Below are 18040 nucleotides of genomic sequence, written 5' to 3'. Positions count from 1 at the left end.
ATCATTGTTAAGCTTTGTGTTACGGGCGCCCGGATGGACAATTAAAGCAAGTTCTTGTTTTCATAATTACCAAAACTATAATGCATGTTTATACCTATAATGACTGGTTTTACATTATTGTATACTACCAATTTTCTCAAATCGTTATGATATTGTGTACTTACATGTATCTTCTTTTTAATGTTCTATTAATTATTAATATCGTAGACCAGTCCTGGGTACATGTAGCTTGGTCGGGGAGGGCGACCTTCGGGTCTCAGTTATCAAGTTAGCTTTTCCCCAAACCCAGGCAGCTAAGTTACATGTACATGTACCCACTCATGGAACAGTGTTTGTTCATACATTGTTTACTCATTATTGTTTATATATTGAAATTGCCGAATTGATAATAAATAAATTAATGAATTAATGAATAAATAAATCTTTCCAGTCATCAGCCTGACACGGAACTCCTTCCCACCGCTGGTGCCGGATTCAACGCGCAGAGTGACTAATGCCATCGCGGCTGCTAGTGTACAGACCAATAGCTCCGGTACGCAGTCAGTTACATCACATGTAATCACACAAGAAAGATTCAAACAGTTTCTTAGCTCCAAGCAGGGTATGGACCTCAATGATGAGGAAGTTAGTGAACTTATACAGGTTAGTCATTTCGTGTGTGTGTGTCGGATCTATTTTTTGTAACATGTATAGCTAGTACCTCGTAGGGAAAATTGTGAAGCACTTGTGAAGCAATAGTGAAGGAAAAGGCACTGTACCAAATACTCAGTGGATTGGATATCTTTTGCTTCTCTTCTGTTTCATTTTACATGTGTAGCATCTATATTTTTTAATATAAAACATTTTAGCAGGTAAAAAATCATATTTTGCTCGCGACTTTCAATCTGAGACCAACATGGTAAACATTTGCCATGTTGCCCTCTCCCCTTGTTATGCCCATAGGTACAGTATACTGTACGAAAACAGAGGGCAACATTGGCCATATTTTTGTCAGTGCACTTGCGTAGGTAATAGTGATAATATTGCCCTTAAAAGAACCAAATTGCCCTTGTCTAAAGACTCAGGCCAATATGATTCTGTTGCAGGCAATATATTTGATGTTCCCCTCAAGGCCAGTCAATATTATATAAATATTGAAAAACTGCTATCTTTGGTAGATGTGAATGTCTTACACTGGGTTTCATACATCAAATAACCCATTCACAATTGAAGTTTGGTTTAAACCCCTCCTGAGGTTTCTTGAGGATGTATACATACGTAATCTGAGTTATATTGATATTTCCAAGTTTTTGATTTGGTAATTTGCATCTATTGCTGTGCAATTTAGTATTCTTTTTTAGGTTTCATATGATTTAAAAATCTATGAACATTTTTTTGCCATTTCCTTTGATAAGAATCTATTTATTTTTATCTTTGAGTCACAAGAATATCAATGTTCGATTAGACATTTACTTTGGAAATGTAATTTATTTTCCATGAGATATAATTTGTACATGACCTTTGACCTGTATGGTTGTCCTTGTTATTCCATACTAGCGGCATGAACCCTCACTGACCATTAGAGAACAAGAGTGCCTGACCTTTGAGGGATTTGCCCGCTACTTAATGGACCAAGATAACTATGCATTCCAGTATGAACAACTCTTTGTATGTAAACAGGTATGTACCCTTGTCTGAATGACTCTCTTTGTAAATGGTTACAAACTGCAGTATGAATGACTATCTATATAAACGGGTATATTTGCTAGTGTGAATGTCTTAATTGTATGTAAACAGGTATGTTTATATGCCCTTTTGTGTATGTAAACGATTAAAAACTCCAGTATTTACTTTAATAGATGCACTCATAACTCTAAATCCTTAGTTTACTATAACTTGGATATTTATTTTCAATCATATGCTCATATTAAAAACATTCCTTATGTCTTTAGATAATTTTGCTGTATGGACCTTGTAGCAAGTATTTTTTCATTATGATACAATAAGATGATGATGGTATTCTCATTGCTTTTCCCAGGATCTCAATCACCCATTGTCTCACTACTACATTGCCTCTTCTCACAATACATACCTCACTGGTCATCAACTAAGAGGGGAATCATCAGTAGAACTATACTCACAGGTAAGCACGCGCAGAGTGTGCAAGTATGAATGAGACTTTTGAATTCCATTCACAGATAAGCCAGTTCAGAGATTTGGGGATTTGATAAGCCTTGACTAATCAATTTATAAGTTAGCCAGCACAAATTTTGTCAGTGTGAAAGGGAACCTATAAACATATTGACTGGTAAGCAAGTGCAGAGTTTGTCAATGAAAATGGAACTCGATTCACAAATAAGCCAGTTCAGAGATTTTGTGGACGAATTGAGCATTACTTGTCAACTTTTAGTTAAGGCAGCGCAAAGTTTTTCAGTATTAAAAGGGAAATTAGAACCATGCTCACAGGCAGGTAAGCATGCACATGTTTTGTCAGTGTGAATGGGAATTTAAAACCTGATTAAGAGGTAAATTAGAGGTATTCAGTGTGAACAGGGTTTCAGAACCCAGGTCCCAGTTAATTCAGCACAGAGTTTGACAATGGAACAGTTTGAAAGCTGTTTGTAATTTATACATGATTTAACAAGCAACTGTGATAATGAATTGAATTCTAATTTACATCTGGCTTGATAATATATTATTTATGCTGACTGACTGTAAAATTTCTCTCTTTTGTTATGAAGGTTTTATTGACTGGTTGTCGATGTGTTGAATTGGATTGTTGGGATGGAGATGATGGGTCACCGGTCATATACCACGGGCATACACTCACATCAAAAATCAGTTTCAAGGTAAGCAATTTCATTGAATATATATCAGTATTTTTGCACAAGGGAGAGGCTAGACCGTTTCAGACCATCTGAGGCCAAGACCATCTAAGGCAAAGACAAGGCTAAGGCTTGCTGTAAAGGAGCACAACTCTGCAAATGACTTCCCATGAAAGATAGATCTATTGATGTAGTGTTGCTTTCTTATTTTTGAAATATTCTCTGGCCTCATCTGGCCTTGTCCGGGCCTTGTAAGAGGACCTTTCCCTGATGCAAAGGACTAGATATCCAGGGCTAAGAAGAAGGCAAAGTCCACTCTGTTGCCCTAACTTGAGTTGGTGAGACTAACAGACCGGATATCTTTAATTTTTTGGCCATGGAAGTCATTTTGGCACTCTTCTTTGAATTAAAATTTTCCCACATGACATTGTCCTTGAGCACTGCAAACCTGAACATATGAAAGTACAAATGGATCTATCATTAGAAACAAAGGGGGCACTTTCAGTTCTAAAACAGAACCAGTAACAGTCTTTTTGGCTTCTTTTAGCTTCAATCTCACCCTGTGTCTAATTCTTCCATTTTGCCTACACAAAAGAAAGGGAATATTGGAAATGTAACCATGGAAGACACTTAGCAAGATTCCTGCCAAAAGATGTATCATGTACACTTTTGGTATGGTGCCTAGTTATAAAACCTGCCATACCAAATATCCCAACTGTTCATATCTGTAAAAGTTGTGTGTACGTAACCATCAAATAATCATATTCATCAGACTTTTCAAAACACGTACTTCAAAGAGATACATGCATTTCTGAACAAAGTGATGTTATGGTTTCTTTGGAAAAATGATGTTATTTATATTCACTGTTTATTTTTCTTCTGATTTATTTCCAATCTTACAGGAAGTGGTAGAAGCCATCAACCGATCAGCATTTATTGCAAGTGATTATCCTATCATTCTATCTGTTGAGAATCATTGTTCTTTACAACAACAAACCAAGATGGCTCAGATCTTCACAGTAAGTTATTTTTCCATTTTTATCAACAAAATGAGTTTATATTCATATACATGTAGTTGGAAGAGAGTTAGAAATAGTTGTTTTTAAGACCCTTTTTTCTTGTTCATCCTATTTATCATCCTGTTCTTGAGTATTATGTTGAATAGTAAATATATTTTGCTCTAAGATACATCTATCTCCCATGGTTAGGTTGAACTATATATTTTGGATTATATATGTTGATCATGAATAATTTATGAAATCCATTTTCATTTTTTGAAAAACAAGCATATTACTCCCTTGGTTAGGTTGAATTATATATTTTGGATTATATATGTTGATCATGATTAATTCATGAAATCCATTTTCAGTTTTTGAAAAACAAGCATGTTAATATCAAGGTACGTTTCATTTTGCTGCTGTGGTTCTAATTTTCTTTGAAAAGAGTTAATTCCAATAGCTAGCCTGAAAGAAGATACTTATTACTTCATCTTCTTATTTCCCTGTTCAACCTAGGCCTTGTAACACAAAGTTTAGCCATTGATTGTAGGACACACTTTCAAGATTGATTACAGTTACCGTAGTGTACAATCAATCACGAATATCAATCTTATGATCCATCACAAAGTTTTGTGAAACAGGATCCATGCATGATGTGTCAAGACAATCACCATGTTTGATTTATGCATGACATTGCCAGAAGGCCTCAATGCGAACAGCTCTTTGTTTAGAGGCGTTTGAAATGTATATCAAGGCCCTGTATTCAACAACTGTTTTGTTTGACTTAATCATTTTCTACTGATCACCAATGGAAACAAAGATATAGTTAGGTGGTCTGTCTATGACAGATCACCTCTTGATTTCGTCAGAATTTTCTTTCTTTATTTCTTTCTTTCTTTCTTTCTTTATTTTTCGCACCTATGTTTGTCGCCAAGTTTTCTCAGAATTGGCTCAATCAATTTTGCTGAATTTTTCGTCATGTATAGAATCCATCATAGAGACGGCATACGTAGCTTTTCAAGGTCACCTGGTCATGATGACGTTATCTACGCACCATTTTGTAAAATTCGTAATTTGATCATATCTACATAACGAATAATCAATAGTCAATCATATTCACATCAAATGAACTTTAGGTCAAAGGTCGTCTGTCAATGTCATCAAAGGTCATGTAAAGGTCATGACGCGCGTGTACGCGCACGTCAAAGCTAAAAAAATTCTCCAAATGGCCTATAGATTTTTTTGGGTACGTTTCAGGTCATTTTAAGCATTTCAAAATTGTGCACGCGCGCGCATATGTGCGCGCGCGTTTTCATGCGTAACGGCGTTACGCAGCATAAATTTGCTGTTTTTTCTATGCGTATCTATTATCGATATAATTCTGATCAAATTGATACCTCGATCTGATCTCTACAATCATTAATGAGGGAATGAGCACCCATTAAAGTTTGCAGCACGCGTGCGTGCGAGCTCTTTCCATAGGCTCTATATGGGCAAAAAACATGCCTATTAAAAATTCACTGTAGCTCTTCAGAACGAATGGGGACCCCCATTTTTTTTTTCATATTTCGATAGAATATGAATCATACATATGATTTCATGTCTCATTGGACCCTAACGTATATTATGACGTCATCAAATGGCGTCGGAAGTCAAAATATCCATTTTTCGTGTTATTACGTCATTATAATTATGCAAATTTGGCTCTAACTCTGTGAATATTGGTCAATTTTCACCCAATTTTGGATATGTTGTAGCTTAGGTCTTACTCTTCCTGTTTTATTGCCTTTATTTTTCATTTTGATCAACGGATCATCCTGAAAAATTGCAAATAATAAAGGCATGTCATTTTTACTCATTTTGCGTGTAATCTCTAAGGGACATGACTTTCTCAAAACTAGATGTTACATTCCTCTATTTCGTGAGCTATATCTCCATTTTTTCTTGTCAGTTATTCCTGAGCTTTTAGTATGTCGTAGCTGAGATTCTAAGCTTTCGGTCATGTTGCCTTCATTTTCAGATCAGATGCCGGGATCATGCCCGTATTTCACTTGCAAAATTGGATTTGAGATTCTCGTATTTTGCTTACGTGTAAAGTCTATGGGAAATATTCTAGCTCAATCGGTTAGGCATCAGACTTGCATCTCTTTCAATCATGCGGGCAGGGGTTCGAGTCCGCGGATGAACATGATTTTTTAAAATTTTTTTGTTACTATCTTGCCCACGATCAATTATAAGAATTATGATAAATAATAGCTAAGATATTGCAAAATAAAACAGATTTTAATTACTTTTTTGATATCTAATCATATCCGTCTATCTATCCGCTGTCTATGTTATAAATCTATCTATCTTTCTATCTATCTATCTGTCTGTCTATCTATCTATCTACATGTACCTACATGACATATCTATCTATCTCTCTGTCTGATATATATCTATCTGTTTGAATATGTCTCTCTCTCTCTCACTCTATCCATATGTCTGTCTATCTACCTACATTGTAGGCCTACAATATATCTATCTATCTGTCTATCTATCTATCTATCTCTCTCTCTCTCTCTGTCTAATATATATATCTATCTGTTTAAATATGTCTATCTATCTATCCATCCATCTATCTATCTACCTATCTATCTATCTATCTATCTATATGTATGTCTGTCTGGCTATCTATCTATCTATTTCTCTAATATATATCTATCTGTTTGAAAATGTCTATCTTTCTATATCAATCTATCTGTCTGTCTCTTGCTCTTTCTCTCTCTCTCTCTATCTATCTATATATCTGTCTGCCTATCTATCTATCTGTCTATCTATCTATATCTATCTATTTATCTATCTATCTATATATCTATCTATCTACATGTACCTACATGATATATTTATCTATCTATCCATCTTTCTTTCTATCTATCTCTCTATCTGTATGTCTGTCTGTCTGTCTCTCTATCTATCTATTTTCTATCTAGCTATGTTCTATCTATCTATCTACCGTATATCTATCTGTTTGAATTTGTCTATCTGTCTATCGATCCATTTATCTTTCAATTTAATATATATTTATGTGTTTCAATTATTATGTATGTTTATCTATCTTTCTTATGTGTATCTGCTTAAATATGTCTATCTGACTCATTTGTTTAAATAATTATGCATGTTTATCTACTAGTATTTATCTTTCTACGACAGACCACCTAATTCGTCCGCATGACGAATTAAAATCTAGTTATAGTTATTTATGTAATTTCTTTCCATCCCCAGCATCGATGTGACCCTCCACACCGATTCTTGGTTAAATTTTGTTCATTTAGTGTTTGGGGATTTTGCTGAACAAAATGATAATGATCAGAATCAGCATGTATTTCAAAGTAGAATGATGACAAAGACTGTACTCTTGAAAATAAAGTTATAATAATAATAATAATGATTCATAACATTTATTAGGCACTACTATGGGCGGTTATAAGTGCACTGTATTCTGTTTATAATGTTTTATTCTGGGAAAAAAAGAAAAGCAAAAAAATGACACAATTAATACAACTAATACTAATAGTAAAAACTGGTGTGCACCTCTAATTGAGGATCCACAACTGTAAATCATCTATTAAACAGGTAGGTTTTGAGTAGGGTCTTGAACTGATATAAAGTATTTCTTTTCCATTTGATTTTTGCTGCAGGAAGTGTTTGGTGAGAAGTTGGTGAATAAGTTCTTGTTTGAGTCTGATTTCAGTAATAACCCAAGACTACCAAGCCCAGAACAACTCAAACATAAGATACTCATCAAGAACAAGAAGCTCAAGGCTCACCAAGCACCGGTGGATCTACTGAAACATAGGGTAAAAATAACCTCCTTTATCAGATGGGCTAAAGATGATGATGATGGTGGTGGTGGTAGTATTGATGCTGGTAGTGATGGTGATGATGGTTGTGGTAGTGATGGTGATGATGCTGATGCTGATAACAATGACAACATTGATGATGATTGCAATAATGAAGATGATAATGATGATGATAGTGATGGTGATGAATATGACGATGATGAAGATGATGATGATTATGATGATGATGGTAATGATGATGATTATGATGGTGATGATGATTGTGACAATGATGACAATAATTGGAATTGTGGTGATGATAATGACCATGATGATTTTTATGATGATGATGGTGTTGATGATGAACATTAGCATAATTAGCCTACATATACAATGTTACTACCTTTGCTAATACCTATGACCCTTTTGATGATAACTTGGAACCATTTAATTTCAACCCTAGGTAATGCAGTTAGTGAGTGAGCATAAGAGTTCTAAGGTTGATCTGTTAGGCTCAGCAGCAAACTCAGTATCTATGGGTGATATATCGGAAGAAGAAGATGATGATTTCTTTGAAGATGCATATGAAGAGGTTTTACCAGTAGATGGTAGGTGTTCCTTTTCTATTTTTTTCTTTGTATTTATTTACTTTTTATTTTTTATTTATCCATTTATTTATTTATTATATTTTCTTTTTTCTTTTTTATTTTCATTTATGTAGTTATTTATTATTTGTATTTATTTATTTATTTTATTTATTTATTTATTTAATGTATTTGTTTTATCTTTTTTTTTTTTGGGGGGGGGGGTCCATGGCCTTGTTACACAAAATATAATTATTTGATCAAGATTTATTATTATTGGGTTTAAAAACTAATCCTACCATCAATCACTAATGCTAGGGCACTTTGTCAAAATCAGAGCTTTTTCTTTCAGCAGGAAAACTGCAATCCTCTTTTGATTGTCAATCCTCACATAGATAAGACTATTGAGAATGCAGGAATCAACAGTGAAAGATGCTTTGCTGGATTCCTGGTACCAGACTTGGCTCATGTTATTGCCTGTATACATGCATGTTTGCTGGGTTTTATGGAAATTGCATTATTATCCCATCTCCAGCAGGTTAAGTTGCTATTTTTGTTCAAGTGAAATTCGGTAATCTTACGTAATACATTTCATTTTTTATATATATTACAACATCCATTAATGAAGCGTATAATTATTAATCAGCCTCGTGCTTCTACTTTGTGTTCTTTTTACATAAGATAACATTCCGGAGACCCAAGTGGAGTTCTCTAAACCCCCTCTTGGACGCCTTGCATCTACTCAATCAGAAGGCTCGGAATCCCCACCCGTGCCTGATGAAACCAAAGCAGGCTACAAGGGATCAATGGCTAATGGCAAACATAAGTGAGTTACATTATTATCCATTGCTCATTTTTTATTATTGATAATTATGATATGCAGCATTTATATAGTGCTTCATATGAATGTTTCTGAGTGGTTCGTGTGCATATTATGATTATCCACGATGTAGCATGGCAACTTCATCAGGCTTTTGAGCGTTAAACAAGTTATAACCGGGTAACCATGGGTGGAGAAGGGGTTTAGTAGTTTTTACACTTTCAGAGGGTCATGGGTTTGAAACCTTGCCATGGCTTGTTTTGCTTAAGTTAGAAATCTATCAAAATTGTGTTATGCTCAACCAGATAATGTCAATGGGTATCCTGCCAGGTTCTGAACATTCTGGAAGTTCTTGATAGTTCTGAACACTGGAAGCGGCAGTTTGACGGAAAGCAAGGTTGAGGGTAATAGTGCACTTCCGAATAGAATACATCTAGATAGTTGGCACTATTCAAATGCCTATTATTATTTTCATTATTCCAATGTATTCAACCCCCTGTAGGAGAAGTGGTAGTGGCACCCAGATCATCCCCCTCACTGGAACAGAGCGTAGCTATGGCGATGACTTCTACAAGATGGCACAGGTCAAACACAAGAAGAAGAAAGAAACGAGTCAGATAGCTCCAGAGTTGTCTGATCTAGTCATCTACACCCAAGCAGTCAAGTTTCCTGGGTTTAGCAGTACTACAGAACAGACTGTCGGGACACCCAGAGAGGTTAAACAGCTAGGCCGCCGTAGTAACCGTTCTAGCACACAAACCAGTGCTTCTAACAGCCCTGTACCAATAGCGAAGGACAACTCAAAGAGTAAGTATATGGTATGCTTCCAACCACCATAGGTGATTATCAAAGGCATCATGTTTTCTGGTCTTCTGTGTGTCAATCCCATTTTTGGTCATGCATAATTCAATAATCCTTTGCAGTCAAATGCAAATTGATTGTTTGGATGTGTAGGAATATAATCAGGTCATAATATGATTTATAAATCTAATGTACCTTAATTAAGGTCTAAGCAATGTTTAGCTGGTTAGCCGTTGATTCCACTAAGTACCTTCAAATGTCTATTATCTGCATCGACAAAATGATTGGGAATCAGGAAGTCCACTCTGAAATCCTTCATATGGTGAAGCCTTTGATGTGAGATCCCTTGGATACCTAATTTGGTAATCCAGTTGGGTGTTTCATAAAGCTGTTCGTAAGTTAAGAGCGACTATAAGAACGACTGGTGAACCTTTCTTAGGCGCTAAACAATCACCAATGAACTTTTAATGGTGAATATCATTTACCACAAGAAAGGATCACCAGTCGTTCTTAAAGTCGCTCTTAACTAACGAGTGGCTTAATGAAACGGGCCCCAGGGAATACCAGGTTACAGCAGGCAATTGATAAGGTGCCTAACTAATATTTTTTAAATACATTTTCCAGGTGCCTTTCACCAATTTCATCAATTGATGACATTCTATAAAAGTTATACTCACTTTGATACTCTGATCAAATATGTTTGTAATTTGAATGCTACAGTCACATTAATGAAACCAACTCCAGGCAGACCAAAGCTATTACATTATTCCAAATGGCAAACCTTTTGTCAGTTTGGAATTGAATTTGTTGGTGTTACTGAAGCACAACTGTTTCTATTTTCTGTTTGCTTTTAGGTTCCGAGGAGAGTCCTCAAGTGAATGGGTCTCCCGATGAGAGAAAGCTACAGCATTCTGCCATGTTATCTCAATCTCAGCAAGGTCTGGTAGCAGAGAAGCTAACAGCTTACATCCAAACACCAAAGTGCTTCCATATATCATCCGTCAATGAGAGTAATCTCAAGAGGATGTCCAGGAAGTACTTCTCAAAATTTGTGGAATATCCTTTTAATGCTTTGACTACTGAATTCTGTAATTCCTGTAAGCTGTGTATAGGTGCCATCTTGTTTCAGTAGGCATTGGGTTAACTTAGCTGTTGACTACTGAATTATGTAATTCCAATATGCTTTGTAGAAGGATCAACCAAATCAAGATGGTGACTTCGTTTAACCCTTTGCGTGCGACGGGCTTCCACAGAAGCCCAGCGAGTCGTTCACTTAGCTACGACGGGCTTCTACAGAAGCCGAGATTTGTTTGGTTTAATTCGATGAAGTTTTTCAGCTTTTTCGTAATTGTTATGTACTAAAACCTTTCCCACTATTTCCTTTATAAACCTATTTCGACAATCAAATGAAAAAAATACACAGCTACGTGGAGAAAAATCCCTAAAATAGGAAATAATTTCAACTTTACCCGAATTTTTCGTTGGAGTCAGACGGGGAGGATAAATTTTGTGACGTGCACGTACGCGCGCGCACACTAGGCCTGATCACGTGATTTGTTCTGATCACGTGATTTGTTTTGATCACGTGATTTGATCCATATCGTTGTTTTGAAAGATAAGCTAAAATCATTTCTGGAAGATCGTCACGTAATAACCTACGCGTTTATTCACGATTTTCGTCTTATTTGTTTCATCAAGACGATATCACTCTAGATAGAATGATATCTCCTTGGTTTCATCGATCGATTGTATTTTCAGAAAAACAAAAAGCTTGTAATGTCTTTTTAGTACTTTGAGCTGATCGCGGTGCACTTTTGAACTTTTTCCCTCCCCATCATCCCTCATTATTTTTCTCTACTTTTCTAAAAAAAAGAAGAGAAAAGAAAGCAGTTTAGCACACCATTTATCTTATGCTCTTTTCAAAAGGGAAACGTCCATGTAGTTCATGATATCGGCACTACCGAAACAAAAGAATGTCTGGGCGGCAACTCAAACAAATTCCTTCCGAAAAGAGCAGGATACAGATGGTCAACGCCCCGAACAAAAGGAAGATTAGCGTTTATCGGCAAGATTACCTATTGAATGCCCTTCGTACTTAGCAATACAACAAGTTTTTATGAATACTTTTCCGACCAACATACTTTATCTAAAAAAAAGAAAACAAAATTGTCTCAATTACCAACAAAACAGGTGCTTATGACATCGGTCAGTGATCCATTTTGCATAAAAGCGCTTCCCCTGGGTGATGATGCATATGAGGATGAAAGAAGAATCATTTAGGGAAATTATAGAAAAAAAATGTTTATATGTCACGGTGAACGAGAGAGAATGAGAGACAGAGACGGCTAATAAAAATATATTATTTAATTCATGTCAATATACAGAATGAATTTATAATAGGTTAGGTTCTAAAAGCTCTTTATCTTATTCTCCTTTTTTCTCCCAGATGATTTTTTTTGCATTGAAAAGTTGACGGAAACATTATCACTTCAAATTATAAAACCAACAATGAACTAAGTTTCCTCGCCTGAAATGGAGGAAATAGAATGATATATGATGAGAAATTACGTTAAGGCACCCACTATAAAGAAAACGCGTTTGTCTGGCGTGTCACCAGACAGAACCCGCTCAATCCTACAAACTTTTATTCATGTGTGACCTACACCCCCCCCCCAAAAAAAAAGGTTGATACCGACCCAAATTTTATCGATTTTCCTACTTTTTCGCGAATTTCTTTTATTTACCGGCGAATTGCGTGGTAGAAAAGATTTCATATAGAAAAAAATTGTTTCCTTTACTGCAAACATTTGGGGCGCTTACCCTGGTTAGCATATAAACCAAAATATCTGATTTTTAAAATAAAAAACAGGGGCCACTGAGCGCTTTGATAATGGAGGGGTTGAGCTGAATGTGGGAGGGAGTGGACTTGCCAAAAAATCACAAATTTATATAGACTTCGGATTTTTTTGTACATGTTTGCTGAAAGGGGTGAGGACTGAAACTTCCTACCAACTCCGCAGCCTCTGTACTATTAGATAGAGACAAAAATGAATTCTAACTATTAGGAATGTTTTTTTTTTTTATTTATTACTTTGTTTTCGGTTGTGAAACCAATGAGACAAATTGAAAATAGAACAAAACGAAAGAACAAATAAAAAAAACCCTTTTATTGCGTAGGCTATAATTTATTCAAGAAAAAAATACTTTCTCTTAATTTCAGTAATTGCTAGCATGGCTCTTTTTGAGGGAATAGTAAGATAAAGAAAGAAACGTAGAAAGTGACAAGAAGAGAGTTGGGAGGTATGATTTTTGACTCATAATTTTAGTCACTTTTATTCGATTTAACTCTTTGAAATAATTTCAGGATATTACAAATCGAATACCGGTGCGCAAAGCTCAGGAACAAAATTATTTTATTACTATAATAGCTGCGTGGAAAATCGTATTAAATGAGACATTTGATTTATGAAAAAAATATAAAAAAAGAAAATTACTTTTAGTGAAAGATTGAGGTCTCTGTCTTGCCATAACCCTAAGCCCCAAGTTCACAAAAAATAGTTTAGTTGTGCATTTTCATACGATGATGATCATCATCGTATTGTCTTTTGCGAAGATATCTACCCACGTTATCAATATAGAAAATGGAAGATGATACAGAATTTATTATGAAATGACAGTAACAATAGTAATTTTAAAAGGTTTTCGGGACATTATTTGAGAAACTGGGGGAAAACCCCCAAAAAATTTCGACATAATGACCACGATGCAATAGGACGAGAGGCCCATCTCCGATACAAGTTGGTAAAAACGAGGCATTCTCTCGGAAGCGTTTCCGATGAAGAGAGAGGGAGAGAGAGGGGAGGGAGACGTTAGATGTAATGTAAAATGACAGGTACTGAGAAGGAAAAATCAGAGAGAAAGGATTGAGGGGATGGGGGCGGGTATATACCTCGTAATCCAAATCGGGAAGACGGAAGACGATATGTACAGATATAATTTAAATGAGAAGAACTCAGAGAAAAAAGCTGTAGAAGGGAGGGGCATAGAAAGACGATAGATATAAGGGAATGAAAGCGGTAGATAATACATTCAGTTTATAGGTTAGAAACCAGAGAAAGGGAAAACGAAGAAATCCCTTATTGGTACCGTTTTATAAATACATTATACATGTACATTTTATATTGACAAATGCGCAAAAATTAAACACATTTACCATCCGCCAGTCAAATAGGAGGATTTCAGTAGCTTTTAAGTGTTATTGAAAATTAGTAAACAAATTTTATATAAAACGGGCCCCTGGTAATTTTTTGAACCCCCACCCCCTCCCGCTTTCCCTCGTTCTCTCATCCGATATTGCTCTTATTTTTGTCTTCTATTTCAAAGGAAACAAACAGAAAATAAAGGAATTTAGAACACCGTCTATCCTCCGCTCTTTTGAAAATGAAAACGTCCATGCAGTTCTTGGTCTCGGCAGTCCCCAAACAAAAGAAATTCATGGCGGACACTCAAACAAATTCCTTATAAAAAGAGCAGGGGACAAATAGCCAACACCCTGGATAAAGGAAGATTAGTGTATTTCGTCAGGATAATATTTAGCAATACAAAAAGTTCTTAGGAATACTGCTTTTCATATTAGGACAGCAACATTAAAAAAGTAAATGATTACTCAATTTATATTGACAACACATGCAGGCGCTTAGAACATGGCAAGAACATTTTCTTCTTGAGCATGACAGTGCTTTCTTCACAAAAAAAAACACAATTTCCCCTGGGTGATGATACACATAGGGATGGAAGAAGATGCAAGTGAGATTAAAAAAAGAATAGAAAATGCAAATCGAGATACATCTATAGGAGAATAATAAAACGACAGAAAGGATGGAAGGGAAAAAAGAGGAAATAGACCAAAAAGGTATAATGTAAACCATAATGTGCGCTTTTGCTATTGCATGAATATTTACTTAAAAAGAATTATAGAATACTAGTCCCCCACCTCAATTTGTAATTCACGCCATTTTATAGAATGAATTTGTCATGTTAGGTTTTGGAAGCTCTTCATCTCATTCTCTCCTTCTCTCCCATGTGAAAATTTTTGCACTGAAAATTCGACAAAGCATAATCAGTTCAAACGCTAAAACTAACAATGAACTAAAAGTTTCCTCGCCGGAAATTGATGAAATAGAATGATAATTTACGTTGAGGCATCCACCTGAAAAAACCATGTTTGTTTGACGTGTCCCGACAAACCCCTCTCAATCTTGCACCTTCCCCCCCCCCCTAAAAATGTTATTAATTTTTTCGCCATTTTTTTTTTTTTTTTTTGTCTTTTGTTTTTCTGCCGAATAGCGTAGCAGAAAAGGATCCATTTAAAGAAAAAAAAAGACAGGTTGACCTTATATTTTTTACGGCAAACATACTATTGGGGCGCTTACCCTGGTGAGCTTCAAAACTCAAATATTTAAAAAAAAATGGATAAATAAAAGGGACCGCTAAGCGTTTTTTATAATGGAGGGGTTGAGCTGAATGTGCGAGGGAGTGATCGGCCCCTAAAAATCATAAATTTATGGACTTCGCGTTTTTGTATACGTTTGCTGAATGGGGAGGGGGGGGGGGGTGGACTGACGCCTCCTACCGACTCCAACGCATCTGTATTTAATTGAACGATTAAAAAGATAGAGACAAAACGGGATACAAATCTTTCTTTATTTATTACTTTTGTTTTCGGTTGTGAAAAAATCCAGAACGGTTAAAAACGAATAAAATGAAAGAACAAAATAAAACACTTTTAAATTAAAAGCATCTGAATTAAATTTAGATGCTACCATTTCAGTAGATAAAAATAATTTACTTTCTCTCATTGTGACAAAGAGTAATCGGTAGCATGGTTATTTTGGAGGGAAAAGGGAGATAGAAAAATGAAATGTAGAACGAGACAAGGAGAGCGTTTGGAGGTATGATTTCAGATCCACTATTTGAGTCATATTTACCCCCTTCGCTCTTTGAAATTGCAACAGGAAAACAAATCGAAGACAGGTACGGTATGCAATCTTCAGGAACAAAATTATTTTTTTATTACAAACTATAATTCATGAAAAGAAGAAGCCAAAGGCGATTTTTAGTGAAACATTGAGGCCACCGTCTTGTAGCCCAGAAGCCAAAAATCACAAAATAGTTTCGGACTTTCGTTGCGCAGCATCATCATCGTACTTGCAAGGGAATATTCACCCTTTTTTATTCATTCTGGAAAATGAGGTATTTGGTATGCTGTGATTTTACCCAAAACGGATTATCGTCGTAATTATACACTTTGCAAATGATCTGTATACAAGGGGGTAAAGAGACCATTCATGAGTAGCGTGACAATAGACAATGAAAAAAGAACCAGAGCAGACAACAAAGCGGTATCGATCGAACCCGACTCGTCCGCGCGTGCTGATTGCCCTTACGCATTTTTGTACACACTGCCTATTGACTTGGGAAAAAGCGAAGATTTGACAAAAAAACACGACTTCTTCCTCATAAATTTCTTAATTATTCTGTTGATTTGAGAAGCGAGACCTTTAATTCTAGAAAGAAAAATGTCTGACCTTTCATCTTTACATTTACTAAAAATCCTGAAAATACTTCAGTTTGTCGCAATTAGCAATAGATTAGGAAAACACCGCCACAGATCCATATACCAGCAATGTACAAAAACAGCTCCGCCGCAGGGAGAGGTATCCGGTTTCGCGGGCCCGCACGCAAAGGGTTAAAGAGATATTGTCTTGTAAAGGAGGGGGTGAGACGCAGTCAGACACGGCAGGGGCAAAGTGTTGGAGAGTTGTTGCTGAAAACCAGGAGGTGCATGTGGATGAAAGGAATAGTACTTTGCTGGATGAGATGGTGGTGATGGCCCTCAGGCTGGAAATATGGTGTTAGTGGCTAGATCAGCGTTTAAAGTTGCGATGGTGGAATTGACAGTTTCTTGGGAGACACTGATGGAGAAGACAAAGGGAGTTGGATAGGTACATGTATGCTAGACTGAAGGTAGAATGTGAGTAGCATGAATGGGGAGCAGAGGTACATGGTGTTGTGGTTGGATGCAAGGGGTTTTCTGGGGGATCTGTGGGAAGTTGGAGTCAAGCAATAGGGTGAAGGGGTAGGGATTGGGAGAGGTGATAGATGGGAGTTGTAAAACCACTTCATTTGATAAAGGTTCACCATCCTTAACCATAGTCATTGCACGCATACTGAATATCAGTTGATGAGGACCTATCCAGCAGGAATGCGGATTGACTCTTCTAATTATAACCCGGTCATCTATTGGTCATTTGGAGTTCAGCTCGTAGCTCTCAATTATCAAACTGACGGTAAGAATAAGTTTATTTACACAGTCCAATATAACACATTCATCAAATTTGTTTTCATTTTAAATTTCACTCGAATTCCATCAAGTATGTATAGTTGGCCCCCAATATGTGGGACTTCCTTGAAATGATTCGTCTCCGCTTTTGGTTTCATATAAAAAGATGTAATGCTCTGAAATTATCATGGCTTGAATAGTTCATGAGGTAAAATAATACTGCGAAAATAGGTGTTGGACATATAGAAAGGTTTATTTTACAGGATTGCCCAAATATTTACCTTACATCACTGTAAGGTCTGAAATAATTTGATTGATATTATTCATTAAAACAAAACTGAAATCACAAAAAGCACTTGGTATGCTGTTCATTTCATAATGAAACCACACAACATCAGAATAGACCTGTAGAAAATTAAATCACAGAAATGTTTATTCTCTTTCTATTGTTAGATCCCAGCCTTCAGACGTACTCTTCCATGTTTGAAAGGACAGGTAACAGTGGCTATGTTCTCAAGCCTACGATACTATGGGACAAGAGCCATCCGGCATTCAACCGATTCAATGTGTACAATAAATCATTTGACGGCATGCCCATCAAAGAACTCACAATACAGGTAAGGATGGGATTTAAACATGAATGTCACTAAAAGAATCCTGGGGGGAGTTCCGATTGATATTTAATGGCTTTAAAAATTTATGGAAAAATCAATGCGCTTTATAAAGAACCTAGAGTAATGATTAAAATTTATCTGATCATGTACTTACCATTCAAGAATTGCCCTAAGATATGTTGATTTGGATATTATTTGATGGATTTTTACTATAAAAATTGTTAATAAGTGATTTAAGTACACCTTATTCTCAATT

The 18040-nt window shown here is 35.9% G+C and overlaps 1 protein-coding gene across 2 annotated transcripts in view; it reads left to right on the top strand.

The window, feature by feature from the left end:
- The window catches only part of LOC129273289 (1-phosphatidylinositol 4,5-bisphosphate phosphodiesterase epsilon-1-like), a 51604-nt gene that overhangs the window by 22643 nt on the left and 10921 nt on the right, over window positions 1-18040 (top strand). For both annotated transcript variants that reach the window (XM_064107738.1, XM_064107737.1), the window contains exons 13-24: window positions 431-642; window positions 1537-1659; window positions 2018-2122; window positions 2721-2828; window positions 3707-3823; window positions 7483-7641; window positions 8087-8231; window positions 8889-9033; window positions 9530-9834; window positions 10683-10884; window positions 17053-17177; window positions 17624-17787. In XM_064107738.1, the coding sequence (XP_063963808.1) occupies window positions 431-642; window positions 1537-1659; window positions 2018-2122; window positions 2721-2828; window positions 3707-3823; window positions 7483-7641; window positions 8087-8231; window positions 8889-9033; window positions 9530-9834; window positions 10683-10884; window positions 17053-17177; window positions 17624-17787 (1910 nt within the window). The remainder of the gene's footprint in view (window positions 1-430; window positions 643-1536; window positions 1660-2017; window positions 2123-2720; window positions 2829-3706; window positions 3824-7482; window positions 7642-8086; window positions 8232-8888; window positions 9034-9529; window positions 9835-10682; window positions 10885-17052; window positions 17178-17623; window positions 17788-18040) is intronic.

Source organism: Lytechinus pictus, chromosome 12 (genome assembly GCF_037042905.1).
Source record: "Lytechinus pictus isolate F3 Inbred chromosome 12, Lp3.0, whole genome shotgun sequence".
Lineage (NCBI taxonomy): Eukaryota > Metazoa > Echinodermata > Echinoidea > Temnopleuroida > Toxopneustidae > Lytechinus > Lytechinus pictus.
The sequence above is the reverse complement of the archived record's forward strand: the minus strand, read 5'-3'. Positions and strand labels throughout refer to the sequence as shown.